The sequence below is a fragment of the Somniosus microcephalus genome, chromosome 6, assembly GCF_052327205.1.
Source record: "Somniosus microcephalus isolate GS21.2 chromosome 6, FLI_Smic_1.0, whole genome shotgun sequence".
Lineage (NCBI taxonomy): Eukaryota > Metazoa > Chordata > Chondrichthyes > Squaliformes > Somniosidae > Somniosus > Somniosus microcephalus.
In genome coordinates, this window is record NC_140992.1 from 227,711,543 (window position 1) to 227,726,519 (window position 14,977).

The following is a 14,977-nucleotide window of genomic DNA, read 5'->3' on the forward strand; positions in this document are numbered from 1 at the left end:
ATTAATCAGAAACTTAACTGGACCAGCCACATAAATACTGTGGCAATAAGAGCGAGTCAGAGGCTAGGTATTCTGTGGCGAGTGTCTCACCTCCTGACTCCCCAAAGCCTTTCCACCATCTACAAGGCACAAGTAAGGAGTGTGATGGAATAATCTCCACTTTTCTGGATGAGTGCAGCTCCAACAACACTCAAGAAGCTCGACACCATCCAGGACAAAGCAGCCTGCTCGACTGGCACTACATCCACCACCTTAAACATTCACTCCCTCCACCACTGGCATACCGTGGCTGCAGTGCATACCATCTACAAGATGCACTGCAAAAACTTGCCAAGGCTTCTTCGGCAGCACCTCCCAAACCCGCGATCTCTTCCACCTAGAAGGACAAGGGCAGCAGGCGCATGGGAACACCACCACCTCCAAGTTCCCCTCCAAGTCACACACCATCCTGACTTAGAAATATATCGCCGATCCTTCATCGTCGCTGGGTCAAAATCCTGGAACTCCCTACCTAACAGCATTGTGGGAGTACCATCATCACCACACGGACTGCAGCGGTTCAAGAAGGTGGCTCACCACCACCTTCTCATGGGCAACTAGGGATGGGCAATAAATGCTGACATTGCCAGCGATGCCCTGATCCCATAAGCAAATTTAAAAAAAACTCACTTACCTGCATTGAAATCCATCTGCCACATTTTTGCCCACTCACTTAATCTGCCACTCAATTAATCAAAAAATATGGAACGTTTCACAAATTTACATGTCATCCTTGAGCAGGGCCATGCCACTCTTGTCTGTATTGTTCAAAAGAGAGTAGGAGAATACATCTATCTACTTTTATAAATGCTTTAACAGTATCAATTATACTTTGTATATACACTAATAAATCACAACTGAGCAATCTTAGAAAAATGTACACAAAAAGAGAGAGATAGACAAAGTCAATTCCTGTTCCAACTTTAACATAACCTGAAGTGGTTGTTTAGATTGGCAGCAACAATAATTAGCCTCTAGTTGAATGAAAAGTTCCTGAGCAGTGGCTTGGTGGTGGTGGGACAAATAAGGTTGGTAGCTAAACATTACAATGTACTTCAGACATCAGACTACCTGTGAACAACACCATGACGGATCAGCTGGTAAGCACAAAAGAATGTGCCGAAGATCAGACTTCTTCTCCATGCTATTCTAAACAAATAGTGGTGACATTTCTCTTAAATTCATCATGCTGGTTATTGTTGCTTTGTTCCTTTGACTTTTAATGTGTCCTGCTTAACAGACAAACAATTGCTTAAGACCCAGGGGCTCTGAGGGGTAATCTTTCTCAACAGTACAAAAGATTTCCTCCTCTTGGAAAGATTGCTGATCTCTGAATAGAGAGCATATAAACACCATAGCTGATGTCTCAACCTGAGCCCGAGGACAACAACTATTCCTTCCTTGTTCCTTTATTATTTTCCAGTAAAGAAGTAGAATGGTGGAAATACATACTTCATAGCTTTTTGCCAATTGAGCATTAGTTGTCCGAAACCAGAGCTCAGAGCCAGTCAAACACTTTGCAGGTCGAAGCTATTTAATGCCCCAGCTTTCCTGGTGTGAGGGCCATGTTTTTGTACACATCAATTTTCCTGATCAGCTCCCCAGCTTCAAAATGACTCTTCTAAATTATAAAAGAGAACTACGAGAGAACTGGTAGAATTGGAGCTGCTTCACAAAATTGTTCCTTTGGGGTTACAAATGGAAAACTAAAGGAAAAATTATTCACTTCAAGTGTGAACTAGAGTTTAGAAAATCATTGTACCAGGAGGTTCAGTAATACTGAGTGTTTGATAAGCTTATAGTAAGGGATTACAAATGCAATGCTGCTAACAGATATGGAGCTCTGCGGCACAAGACTGCACTTGGAGAAGAAATGGGAATGAGCTGCTCAGAAACTAACTCTCACAGGATCATAATCCAAATTTAGCTTTCGAATTTGACCCCTATGAAATAGTCATCTTCTGATTTTTCTAGCAGAAGTACAACCCTGGTACCAATCAATGGGATACTGGTCCAATAACTGAGTTTTTAAAAAATGGTTCTACCTCATTTACTAAAGCAATGCTTTGGGGACAAATGCCAAATTTTGAATAAGTTGGGGTAATTCCGGGCACAGGCTTTGCAGATTACGCCCAGAACCCTTAAATAATTTTTAACCAGGAGTGGAAGAAATGGGCAAGAATCAACATTGACAAATAGAAGAAACAACCTGCTGCTGGTTTCAATACCTAAATGCCTACTGTAGATGAGTAGAGACTGTGGATAACATGACCCAGTAGGGTATATTTTTTGATGCAAGGCCTTTTGTGCAATCTGGGAGAGTTCCCTCATTTAATTTCAGACCCATATTCTTGGGAGTTTAAGAGAAGCTACTGGGCTTCTCATGTTGAAAACTAGCACCACATTCATCGGTGCTTTATAACAGTAAGTGCATTACTATACCAAACAAACGTACATATTCATTTGAAGAGGAGAATATATTTGGTATACTCATGCTGAAATAAATGTTATTTTCAGTACTTAAGCAGTAGTAACTTACCCAGTGGACAGTAACTATGAATGTAGGTGGGGTTGTCATCATCATCGAAGTTGGTTACTTCCATTTTCAAAAACACGCTTCTCTTGCTACAGTACATTACAGCAATTCACACAGGTTAAATAATTAACTCATACATGCAAGGTTAGTAAACAATGACACTTTGAAATCTGTAAGTGAGCATGCATTTTACGATTACATTTTTCAAAATTACAACAGATCTCAATGTACACATTTTATTTGTAAACAAATCAATACTTTAGTTGTGAAATTAACATCAACATGTTCTTTAAACATGGAATTTATCTCAATGTGTACTCTATTTGGACAACACTGTATGCAGTAAGTGCAGGGACAATGCAGTAACTAAGAAAAATGTAACAAAAGCCAGCCTACAAACTGAAATGGAGAGATGACACTTTGTTAAATAAAAGGGTAGAAGCCATTTATCTTAAGATTTCTTTACTATAACTTTACAAAATAATTCCAATGTTTATGAATTTCTGTGTAACTTGTTTCCAAAAAGGGTAGATGCCTTCAAGATGCATGACCCTAAAAGGTGTATTCTTTTTGGAAATATGCATTAAAATAATGAAAAATTTGATAAAATAAAATGTACAAGTATAGTTAATTTGTCTTACTGATGCTACCTCAACATTGCTGCATGAATAATACCATGAAATGGACCCTTCCTTTGTGATCCTAAATTACAAATGCAGTCTGCTGTACATTCGAGCAAAGGAAAATTTAATGGAGTTAAATGGTTTAACAGCATGGGCTAGACATTTCAGAAGGAGTTATGTGACCTTCTCGGAGAAGGTTACAGTTCAGGCGGTAGTGGTAGAAGTAACTTGCAAGTCTCAAAATAAGTTAATAACGTTTGTACTTCGACACACTGTTAAAGAAGATTAGTGAGCATTATTTTATCAAAAATGTCTTTGATTATGCTTCCACGGATACCTTTCCATTTTTAGTTTGTTAGGTCATTTGTGTCTTATAGAGCATATATACTGCGCATTTGGAAATAGCATGCAGAAAACTGAAAATAGTAAAGGCACCAACAACAGCTAATGCAACCTAAATAAAAAGTGTACTACATGAGTAGTTAATTACAATCCACCAAAGATCCAATGTGTTTTATTCAACATCACAAACGTGCATTGGCGCATATATACACATAAAAAATAATAAAATGCTTGTATGTGCAATCAGGACATGCTGTGTCACACAGGGGAACAAACACAGGCAAGGACAGCACCAAATGAAAAACTTAAGTCAAACACGCTCAGTAACAAAGCCTTAGAAGAAAAACATAACACCACCGTGAATGTTTTGTTATGCATGCCACTTATTTATTGCAAACCTGCACGTTTCGATCGGGATCTGAAATCTTTCAACATCCAACTCACGTCGTCCATACTGGTTCAGAGTTTGTACTGCGCGACACTGTCGCCAAGTCTACACCTGACACCTAAAGTTTTCCAGATGATTCATGTCAACTTTTAAAAATATATATATATATATATATTATTAATTCGGGTTTTGCGACGGGTGTTTTTGCATCCGTTTGCCTGGGCAAGCTGCGGCCGTTGTTAGTTTGGGCGTGTTGCTGGTTTCCGGCCGTAAAGCGGTTGGTGCGTTGCCCGGTGTCTGTGATGGAGCGACTCTGCCTCTGTCCGACCATGGGCCCCACTCCCACCTTCCTCCTCCTTCTCCTCCTGTCCGCTTTCTCCCCTCTCTCCTGTCACCCCGGCCTCTCCGCTCTGCAGGATGTCACTGCCGAGCTCTTTGGGTCGGAGGCCCGGGGAACCGTGGCCGCTTTCGGAGACTTCAACTCGGATAAACAAACCGACATCTTTCTCATCAGATCAAGTGAGTAGCCTGGGTAGGACTGATTCTTCTGTTTATTGTGCTAATCGTGACAGGTGAGGAGGGTGTTTGTTTGTTGTTCACGTTTTTGCTTATATACGGAACCTGGTACTGTCAAAATATCTTCCAAGATGAGTTCTTCAAAGATTTCAAAGCATGGTGTGTTTCTGAGTGTTTCATTTATTCAGTAACAAGGTGTGGTTTAACTCTTAATGTTATCATATTCAGGGCTCAGTTAATTTGGAAGTTACTTTAAAATGTAGTTACTTTTAATTAAATGTTGCTCTGTCAAATATTTCAACACTAAAACACCTCGGGACATTTTTATATGTTATCTTAACTGTATCAGGTCAATAGTTATGCCATTGTTTAACTTGTGTGTATCCTTATTGCTGCTGTCCTTGCCCACCTACATTGGCTCCCTGTCCCCCAATGCACTTGCAAAATCCATATACTAACCTATGGATTCTGCCCTACCTCTGCAACCTCCTCCAGCCCTACATGCCAATATATTCGTCTCACTCTGGCCTCTTCTTAATATCTCAAAATTACTTATTTCAAAGATCAAAGAGATTATTTTGAACATGCAACCACAGCTCCCACAAAATATGCATGTTCTTGTCGTTGCCATCCTAAAGCCAGGAAAACCAGCCAACGATCCCAAAAGCTACCACCCCATCGCCCTTCTGTCTATGACATACACGGTGGTCGAACGGCTTGTCCTTAACCGGATATAGCAGGCTTTAGAAGCTGCCATCCCAAACGAGCAGCCGGGCTTCAGAGGGGGTAAAAGTTGCTCTGACCAGGTCCTTGCACTCACTACCAACATTGAGGCAGGGTTCCAGAAGCAGCTGAAGACTGGAGTTGCCTTCATAGACTTGTCATCGGCATACGGCACTGTCTGACGCGATGGCCTCATACGGCACTGTCTGACGCGATGGCCTCATACGACACTGTCTGACAAGATGGCCTCATACGACTATGTATATATTAATGATCTAGACGAGGGAACTAGATGTAATATCTCCAAGTTTGCAGACGACACAAAGCTTGGTGGGCATGTGTGCTGTGAGGAGGATGCCGAGAAACTCCAGTATGATTTGGACAGGTTGGGTGATTGGGCAGAAGCATGGCAGATGCAGTATAATGTGGATAAATGCGAGGTTATCCACTTTGGTGGCAAAAACAGGAACGCAGATTATTATCTGAATGGCAATAGATTGGGAGAAGGGGAAGTGCAACGAGACCTGGGTGTCCTTGTGCACTAGTCGCTGAAGGTAAGTATGCAGGTGCAGCAGGCGGTTAAGAAGGCAAATGGTATGTTGGCCTTCGTAGCGAGAGGGTTCGAGTACAGGAACAAGGATGTCTTGCTGCAGTTGTACAGGGCCTTGGTGAGACCACACCTTGAGTATTGTGTGCAGTTTGGGTCGCCCTATTTGAGGAAGGATGTTCTTGCCATGGAGGGAGTGTAGCGAAGATTCACCAGACTGATACCTGGGATGGCAGGAATGACGTATGAGGAGAGATTGGGTCGATTGGGCTTATACTCGCTGGAGTTTAGAAGAATGAGAGGGGATCTCATTGAAACTTATAAAATTCTAACAGGACTAGACAGACTAGATGCAGGAAGGATGTTCCCGATGGCGGGGGAGTCCAGAATCAGGGGTCACAGTCTAAGGATAAGGGGTAAGCTATTTAGGACTGAGATAAGGAGGAATTTCTTCACCCAGAGAGTGGTGAATCTGTGGAATTCTCTACCACAGAAGGCAGTTGAGGCCAATTCATGAAATATATTCAAGAAGGAGTTAGATATATTTCTTAAGGCTGAAGGGATCAAGGGATATGGGGAGAAGGCAGGGACAGGGTACTGAGTTTGGATGATCAGCCATGATCTCATTGAATGGCGGAGCAGGCTCGAGGGGCCGAATGGCCTACTCCTATCTTCTATGTTTCTGACGCGCTGGCCTCATACGACACTGTCTGACGCACTGGCCTCATACGACACTGACGCGCTGGCCTCATACGACACTGTCTGACGCACTGGCCTCATACGACACTGTCTGGTGCAAAGGCCTGCTACTGAAGTTTTCAATCATCTTTCAATGCCACAAGACTCTCAGGCTCATCAACACCCTAACGAGCAACTGTAAGTTCCGTGTCTATCTTGGTGACGAGACGAGACTAGCCGAACACAGAGGTTCAACGATGGACTGCCACAGAGGTCAGTGCTCGCACTGGCCATTTTCAACATCTACACGGCGGACATGCTCTGCACCAAATCCCGGAAGTTCACCTATGCTGATGACCGAGCACTGCTGCTGCAGGCATCGATGCTAGAGGAAGCAAGTAGGAAGCTCACAAGCAACCTGGCCCTACTGGAATCTTACTGCCGGACCTGGAGCCTCCACCCCAATCCAGAGAAGACAGTTGTGTTGGCATTTCATCTGAACAACAACGCCGCCAGGAAAGAACTCAACGTTTCCTTCTGCGGAAGGCGACTTACCCATGAACCCCACCCAAAATACCTGGGTATTGCCCTGGACAGGTCTCTCACCTATCGGCCTCAACCTACCAATACCGGCCAAAAAGTTAAAAACCAGGGTGAACCTGGTCCAGAAACTCACTGGAATGTCATGAAAAAGCAGAGCCAAAACACCTCACTGCAACAGTGGCCCTAGTCTACTCTGCTGCAGAATACTGTTCTGCCTCATGGTCCTGCAGCCACCACACCAAGGCCGTGGTCATGCAGCTAAATGCCGCCATGAGGATGGTGTCAGGGATGCTTAGGTCCACTCCAGCTGAGTGGCTCCCGGTGCTGCCCCAGATTGCCCGCCTGCGATACGCTGCGACGCCACCGTGCTCCGTGAGATGGGGGAAAAAATCATGAGCAAAATCGACTTGAAGACTAAGACTTGAAAACCCCACCACGAACGTGCTTAAAATCGCTCCGACCATTCTGGGAAACAACAGCCAATATTCATGCAGCTGGTATCAACCCACTGTACAGATAAAAGAAAGACTTGCATTTATATAGCACCTTTCACGACCACCGGACGTCTCAAAGCGCTTTACAGCCAATTAAGTACTTTTGAAGTGGAGTCACTGTTGTAATGTGGGAATCGCGGCAGCCAATTTGTGCACATCAAGGTCCCACAAACAGCAATGTGATAATGACCAGATAATCTGTTTTTGTTATGTTGGTTGAGGGATAAATATTGGCCAGGACACTGGGGATAACTCCCCTACTCTTCTTGGAAATAGTGCCATAGGATCTTTTACGTCCACCTGAGTGCAGACGGGACCCCAGTTTAACGTCTCATCCGAAAGACGGCACCTCCAACAGTGCAGCACTCCCTCAGTACTACACTGGAGTGTCAGACTAGCTTGATGTGCTCAAGTCCCTGGAGTGGGACTTGAACCTACAACTTTCTGACTCGGAGGCAAGTGTGCTACCAACTGAGCCACATGGGATCATGCAACATAAAGATACCTCATCACTGACCCAACAGCAGAGGTCCCTGGCTTTGATCTCCCTCAAAGGCACCTTCCTTTGTGCTCGGTATGACTCTAGCCAGTGGAGAGATTCCCCCTGATTCATCCTGACTTCAGGTTTACTAGGGCTCCTTGATGCCACAACTTGGTCTGCTTTGATGTCAAGAGCAGTCACTCTCACCTCACCTCTGCAATTCAGCTCTTTTGTTCATGTTTCGACTGTTTCGACTGAGGCTGTAATAAGATCTGGAGCCGAGTGGTCCTGACGGAACCCAATTGAGCATCGGTGAACAGGTTATTGGTAGTGCCATTTGATTGCACTGTCGACGACACCTTCCATCACTTTGCTGATGATTGAGAGTAGACTGATGGGGCGGTAATTGGCCAGATTGGGTTTGTCCTGTGTTTTGTGGACAGAACATACCTGGGCAATTTGGACAAGATCATGACTGCAGGAACTTCACAAAAGTGGTTATTGCCAAACTATCACCTCCACATTTAAATCGTGACCAGAAAGGCTCAACGGATTCAATCCATGAAGGCAATTGCAATTGGAGAGCTCTGATTTGATGGGCCCCAGCATAAGTTGTCTGTTTTTCTGGCCTTCAAGTACCCACCAAGGTGAAATTTGACATAATGCTGCCCTTGTTGTATTTGTTTACGTCTGCATTCTGTTATAGCAACTAATATAGAAAAAAGTTTCAATTATATATTCTAATAAAATTTTTAAAGTTTTGCATCAGTTTTGTGTCTGTAGGAAATGAAGCAGTTGATTAGCTCAAACGTCCACTAAGAACCAAGTAATCAAAAAACACTGAACAACCGGCAACCATTACAAAAGCAACCAATCAAATCCGCATATATTTTCATCCGCTTCACTGGCTCCCCACATGCCTTATTTAATAATCCCTAAAATAAAATGTTTAACTTAATGAACATTTAAAAAATTTAGCAGTTCAGAAAACATTCTAAAATCACCCATCAACTTACAATTTCACATTGTAATCATTCCACCCCACTTCCCCGTGCTCATGGCTGGACATGCACTACTGAGGCTTACAAATACAATCTATTCAGGATTCAAAGCTGCTTCATTTAAATTACCTGATAATTGAAACATTTCTTTTAGCACTAACTTCCCCACTTTGCTGAGTTCATTGCTTAATTCAAATTAATGGGTAATTCACTTTTTTAGCAAATAACTACAGTATTTCAAATCATCAAGAGTTGATTGTACCTCTGATCTTCGATTCTGCCCCAACTGTACACTGTCCTATTTCTACGCATTAAAAGTCAACTCCAAGCCTTGCGAATTCTGCAAAGCAGCTGGATTCCAGTTCCCAGGAGCCACCTTGCAGCCAGGCCTCAAATACAGCGCATGTACATATTTTATCTTTGTAAAAAAAATGCACCAGTTCCTCCACTCGATTCCCTACATAGTCCTTCACTATGGAAGTTTACATCAGCACTTGGACTCTCAACGCAAAGAAACCCAGCACAGAGAGAACCACTTGAAAGTTGATTTTTTTTTTTTTAAGTAAACTGGTTGGGGTCTTTGACCCCCCCCCCCCCCTCCTCAAAGACCCCAACCAGTTTGCTTTTTTGGTGGTGGCGGTAGCGAGTGGTAGCACAGTCAAAGCCCAGGAAAAAGTTCACGAACTACTCCAACTCTGCTCCCGAACTAAATTTTCCGCTGAATAGCTGTCACCCTTTTTCTATTCTGAAAGTCACTGAGTGCTCCCAGATGCCCCCCATGGTTTTGCAAGTCCATAAACCTTCCTCAAAGTTCTGGCAGCCGCTTCCCATTTCTCCCAGACTCCTTCCCTGAATTCTCTCAAACCCCCAAACAGTAAAATTACTTTGTTACAATAAAGAATGCAGCCCATACAACTGACCAATTTGACTAAACATTTTAACAAATTATTTCTCATAAGTGCGTACAATTGGCTTTCAGTAGTGTGTAGTAATCTCCATGACTTTGCATGGCAAATAATGGCCCGGATTTTGCGGTGGTAATGACTGCGAAACTGTCAAGGTTCACCGTCATTACCCTTCTGAAACTGACGGCAACTTCAGAATTTAGTGCATGCGAAGATAACGCGGAAATCCAAGAGTTGCAGTTAGTCATTCGCTGATCCTCCACAGGTTGCGTAGTGGAACTCCCCAGAGCCGGCAAGCAATTCGAATCACACTGAAGGATGAAAATGTCCCCCCCCCCCCCCACCCCCCCCCAACCCAACCTGGAAAAAGTTGAGCTTTGTTGGAAGAGATATAACTGGGTTTTTAACAGCGTATTCACTGCTGATCAACCGTTCTGGCCATGAAAAACTACTTTTATATTTGTGGAATATCACATGGTTACATTAATATGATTAAGAATTACATCATTTAAAAAAAAAATTAATTTCTGATATTTCAGCTTCTACCTTATAATCCTATGTTTATGTCCCAATCTGTAGATCGCTCTCTAAAATTTATAATAAGTAAATTAGAATCTGTGCATTTTACTTCCTGGTTTGCTGTCTTGAGAATTCTTCAATGTGATTGGTTCCTTAGCCAGCTTGATAACATCACTTTTGCTGGACGCTCGAGATTCGCTTGATTTAGCGCCAGGTTCAAACAAATGTAGTGAGAGCTTAAATCAAAGCCACAGAGATTGCTAGATCTTTGTGGGCAACTTTCTTCGAGGTCCGTGGCAAGCGCCGTTGCTTCGCCGCTGACCACAAATTACGAGCCAATATTGCATTGATTATGGATTCTGCAACTTCCAAAGTGGATAACCCTATGGTTCTATTCCATTTTTGAAGGATCGAGGAAATTGGATTATTGAATTTTTCCTGTTTTAATGTTTTTATTTTGCATAGTTTATTATTGTACAAGGGTGCAATATGTTTGTGATATCCTTTGGAGTGTGCAGTGCAAAACCGCTCATTGCAACTTAGTTTTAAACTTTGTAAAAAGTATGATTCAAATTTTCTATTTTCAAGCCTTAACATTGTTAAATTACTGTACAAGTATGTACTGTCACTGCTGCATAGTTTGAATGCTCATAGTTTTTTTTGTAATTCTCAGTGTAATTTCCACACCTGCTGTTCCAGTTAATGTAAAATAACCCTTAAAAAAGCTGATCTTGAAGCATTAATGTCCACAGTACTGTATAATCAAAGAAGGAATTCAACCATGAAATGGCAAACGGGTCCTTGTTTTGTAATTAGAGACATGGGCCGTGATTTTACTAACCTTGGCGGGCAGTGACGGGTCCCAACCCCGCTGCTGTCTTCATCCCGGCCTCTGAAATGAATTTCCCCTGATTGGGCTTGTTAAGCCTGCCCAGCGCGTTTCCCGGCCATTTAGAGGAAGCGGGTCTGGTGATGTCATTTGATGACTCATCATCAGCCGGTTTCCTTAAAGGGGACCATGGCCAACTTTATTTTGACAGTTGTGCTGTCAGTGTTCTACAGTATTGAGGTGCTGCAAACACTGACGAGCACTACACAGAAGTGCAGGGCTGCACCCAGGTTCTCCCATGACTCGCTCCATATGCTTATGGAGGGAGTCATAGCATACAGGGAGGTCCTCGTCCCTTGCCATGGGCGGAAGAGACCTCCCCAGGAGATCAACACAGCCTGGTTGCACATTGCAGAGGAGGGTACAAGCAGGGATGTGGTCAGGAGGACCTGGGTGCAGTGCCGCAAATGTTTCAAGGATCTCAGTAGATCACGAAACGTTAGTACAAAGCCACACTCAACCTCATCCTGCTGTGCCTCTCATCACATCCCCATCACCTACCCTACTCCTGCACATCCTTACTCACACCAACTCACCTTGCACCTCCACCCATCCCTCCCTATCTACATTATCGCATCCCCATCTCACTAGCCACCACTCACATTCTCCCTCATCCTAGTGCAATTTTACCAATTAACAACACACAAGGATAGGCACTTGGGTGTTTTATGCAATGTTCATGTGAAGTTCTGTAAATGTGCTGTCAAACATTGAAACCTTTTATTTTCAACACTTTGCATTCTTGGACAGATTTGTGTGCACCTTTTGAAAGTGGCTTAGTGAGTTGCAGTGAATGGTGAGACATAACGGTACCCCCCACAATGGTGGTGAGTGTGAAAGGAATGCCTTGGGCATGGTAGGGATGCTTTATGGTGTTGGTGTGGGGTGATGCCAACCTGGCATCTCATGTGGCAGCCAGGGTATACAGCGTCAAGTGAAGTAAAATCTGGCCATGGTGAGGCCATCCCTTGCCTCCTGGGCAGCAGTGTTTGCATTCTAACCAATGTTTTGTACAAATTTATCATTACTTTGTTACTCTTATACTCTATTCCCTTATTTATATTAAAAAATTATATTGGCTTTTTTTGAATGCCTTTATCTATTTGCACTCACATTTTCAGAGAATTATGTATTGGAACCCCCTAGGTCTGTTTGTTCATCCACACCCTTCACCATCTTTCTATTCAGTGTATACTCATTCCTTATTTTTCCTCCCAAAATGTATTGTCTCCTACTTAACCACACTAAATTGCATCTTCCACCTTTCTACCCATTCTGCTAACTTAGCTGTCTTCCTGAAGACCTTTTACAGTCTTTCTTACTAGTTGCCAACCTGCCTACTTTTGTGTTGTCAGCAACTTTTGAGATTGTGCTCACTGTGCCCAAATCTAAATCATCTATATATACAGAGACCAAAAGTGGAGCTTGCCATAGCTGTATTGGTAACAACCCAGTTAACATACATGGCACCTTTTCCGTTGCTTTTATAGTCTTGGTATAACGGGATAGCCAAAACTTTACCCAATACTCCAGTTGCAGCCTGATGAAGGTTTCGTGCAAGTTCAACATTACATCCAGATTGTTCCCTGTACCGCTTGCTGGACAGGTTAAGGAGAGGAATATGAGGAAGGTCCATGTGTGGCTATAGGGCTGATGCAGGAGGGAATGGTTCACAATCTTGGGGTATTGGAATAAGTTCTGGAATAAAGGGTGGCTTTCAACCAAGTCAAATTAGCGTCAACATGATTGTGGAGAATGCAAACAGAGCTGCAAGGGTGGATTCAAATTAATAATAGGAGGAGTATGGGGAAAGTCTAGGTTTGAGACTCGAGAAGGGAACATGATTAATAAAGCAACATGTTGGAATAGAAGCAGAAGATTTTGCTGAAATAAATAGTGAGAAAATATTATCAGAGAAGGAAGAGGCTTTGAGCAGGGGAAAGATAAAAGGGATAAAGAATATCAAAAAATTATTGCGAAAACCAGGTGGAAGAAGAAGAAAGGTTAATGTTCCAAGAAAATGGAGAGGATTATGAATGTACAAAGCATTGAAAACAAAATTGGAGAGTTAGCAACATTAATTGTGAAAGGATAAGATATAGAGTTTGACAAATCTATTTGAGGATGTAACTAGCAGGGTAGATAAAGGGGAACTAGTGGATGTAGTATATTTGGCTTTACAAAAGACATTTGATAAAGTGCCACACAAAAGGTTGTTGCACAAGATGAGGACTTATGAGGTTAGTGGTAATATATTAGCATGGATAGAGAATTGGTTAAAGGGCAGAAAACAGAGAGTAGGAATAAACGGGTCATTTTCAGGTTGGCAGGCTGTTACAAGTGGGGTGCTGCGAGGATCAGTGCTGGGGTCTCCGCTATTTACAATCTATGTTCATGATTAGATGAAGGGACCGAGTGCAATGTATCCAAGTTATCCAAGTTTGCTGGCGACACAAAACTAGGTGGGAAGGTAAGCTGTGAGGAGGATACGAAGAGTCTGCAAAGGGATATAGACAGGTTAAGTGAGCGGGCAAGAAGGTGGCAGATCCAGTAGAATGTGGGGAAACGTAAGGTTATTCACTTTGGTAGGAAGAATAGAAAAACAGAATATTTTTTAAATGGTGAGATTCTGTTAAATGTTGGTGTTCATAGGGATTTGGGTGTCCTTGTACAGGAAACACAAAGTTAACATGCAGGTACAGCAAGCAGATAGGAAGGAAAATGGTATGTTGGCCTTTATTGCCAGGGTGTTGGAGTACAAGAGTAAGGAAGTCTTGCTGCAATTATATAGGGCTTTGGAACAATGTTCCCTGTAAAAAAAATTTGGCTCTGCACGGCCCCTTTAAGGGGCTGCACAGGCCATTCAAAATATTGCGCATGCGCAGTTTTTACATTGAAAAACCGGCTGCGCGGAGCTTAAAGGGTATATGGATCTGGAGTACTGTGTACAGTTTTGGTCTCCGTACCTAAGGAAGGATATCGGGTCCCAATCCAGAGGTTGAGCACAAAATCCAGGATGACATTCCATTGCAGAACTCGGGGAGTGCTGCACTGACGGAGGTGCCGCGTTTCAGATGAGACGTTAAACCGAGGCCCTGTCTGCCCTTTCAGGTGGTCGTGAAAGACCCCATGTTACTATTTCGAAGTACAGCAGGAGAGTTCTCCCCAGTCTCCTGGCCAATAGTCCTCTCTCAACCAACATCAGTAAAACAGATTATCTGGTCATTATCACATTGCTGTTTGTTAGACCTTGCTGTGCATAAATTGGCTGCCCCGTTTCCTACATTACAACAGTGACAACACTTCAAAAATACTTCATTGACTGTAAAGCGCTATGGGACGTCCTGAGGTTAAGAAAGGCGCTAAGTAAATGTAAGTTTTTTTCTTAGTAGGAGGGTCTTAATGGAGGAGAGGGAGATGGATGTGTTTCAAAAGAAGAATGTACTTGCATTGCTATAGTGCCTTTCATGTCCTCTGGGCAGCCCAAAGCGCTTTACAGCCAATAAGCAAAAACAACAACAACTTGCATTTATATATCGCCTTTAATGTAGTGAAACATCCAGTTTCACAGGAGCAATATCAAACAAAATTTGACACCTAGCCACATAAGGAGATATTAGGACAGATGACCAAAAGCTTGGTCAAAGAGCGTCTTAAAGGAGGAGGGAGAGGTGAAGAGGTTTAAGGAGGTAATTCCAGATTTTAGGGCCTAGGAGGCTGAAAGCACGGCTGCCAAAGGTGGAGCGATTCAAA

General features: G+C 43.0%; 2 protein-coding genes and 1 non-coding gene across 5 annotated transcripts in view; 1 reads left to right on the forward strand and 2 right to left on the reverse strand.

Moving 5' to 3' along the window:
- phkb (phosphorylase kinase, beta) overlaps positions 1-4,117 on the reverse strand; it is a 337,093-nt gene extending 332,976 nt beyond the window's left edge. For 2 of the 3 annotated variants that reach the window (XM_085991511.1, XM_085991510.1), the window contains exons 1-2: positions 3,939-4,117; positions 2,579-2,664 (exon numbers count right to left, since the gene is read on the reverse strand). In XM_085991511.1, coding sequence (XP_085847637.1) covers positions 2,579-2,642 — 64 coding nt within the window. In that variant the 5' untranslated portion in view covers positions 2,643-2,664; positions 3,939-4,117. The remainder of the gene's footprint in view (positions 1-2,578; positions 2,665-3,938) is intronic. The other variant, XM_085991512.1, reaches the window with a different exon arrangement.
- On the reverse strand, positions 736-838 carry LOC147116502 (U6 spliceosomal RNA). The gene has a single exon (XR_015078905.1). It is a non-coding gene; the product is annotated as a U6 spliceosomal RNA (small nuclear RNA).
- Positions 4,118-4,183: 66 nt separating the features above from the next.
- itfg1 (integrin alpha FG-GAP repeat containing 1) overlaps positions 4,184-14,977 on the forward strand; it is a 215,720-nt gene continuing 204,926 nt past the window's right edge. Inside the window, exon 1 of the mRNA XM_085991513.1 lies at positions 4,184-4,447. Within this exon, the coding sequence (XP_085847639.1) occupies positions 4,231-4,447 (217 nt within the window). The 5' untranslated portion in view covers positions 4,184-4,230. The remainder of the gene's footprint in view (positions 4,448-14,977) is intronic.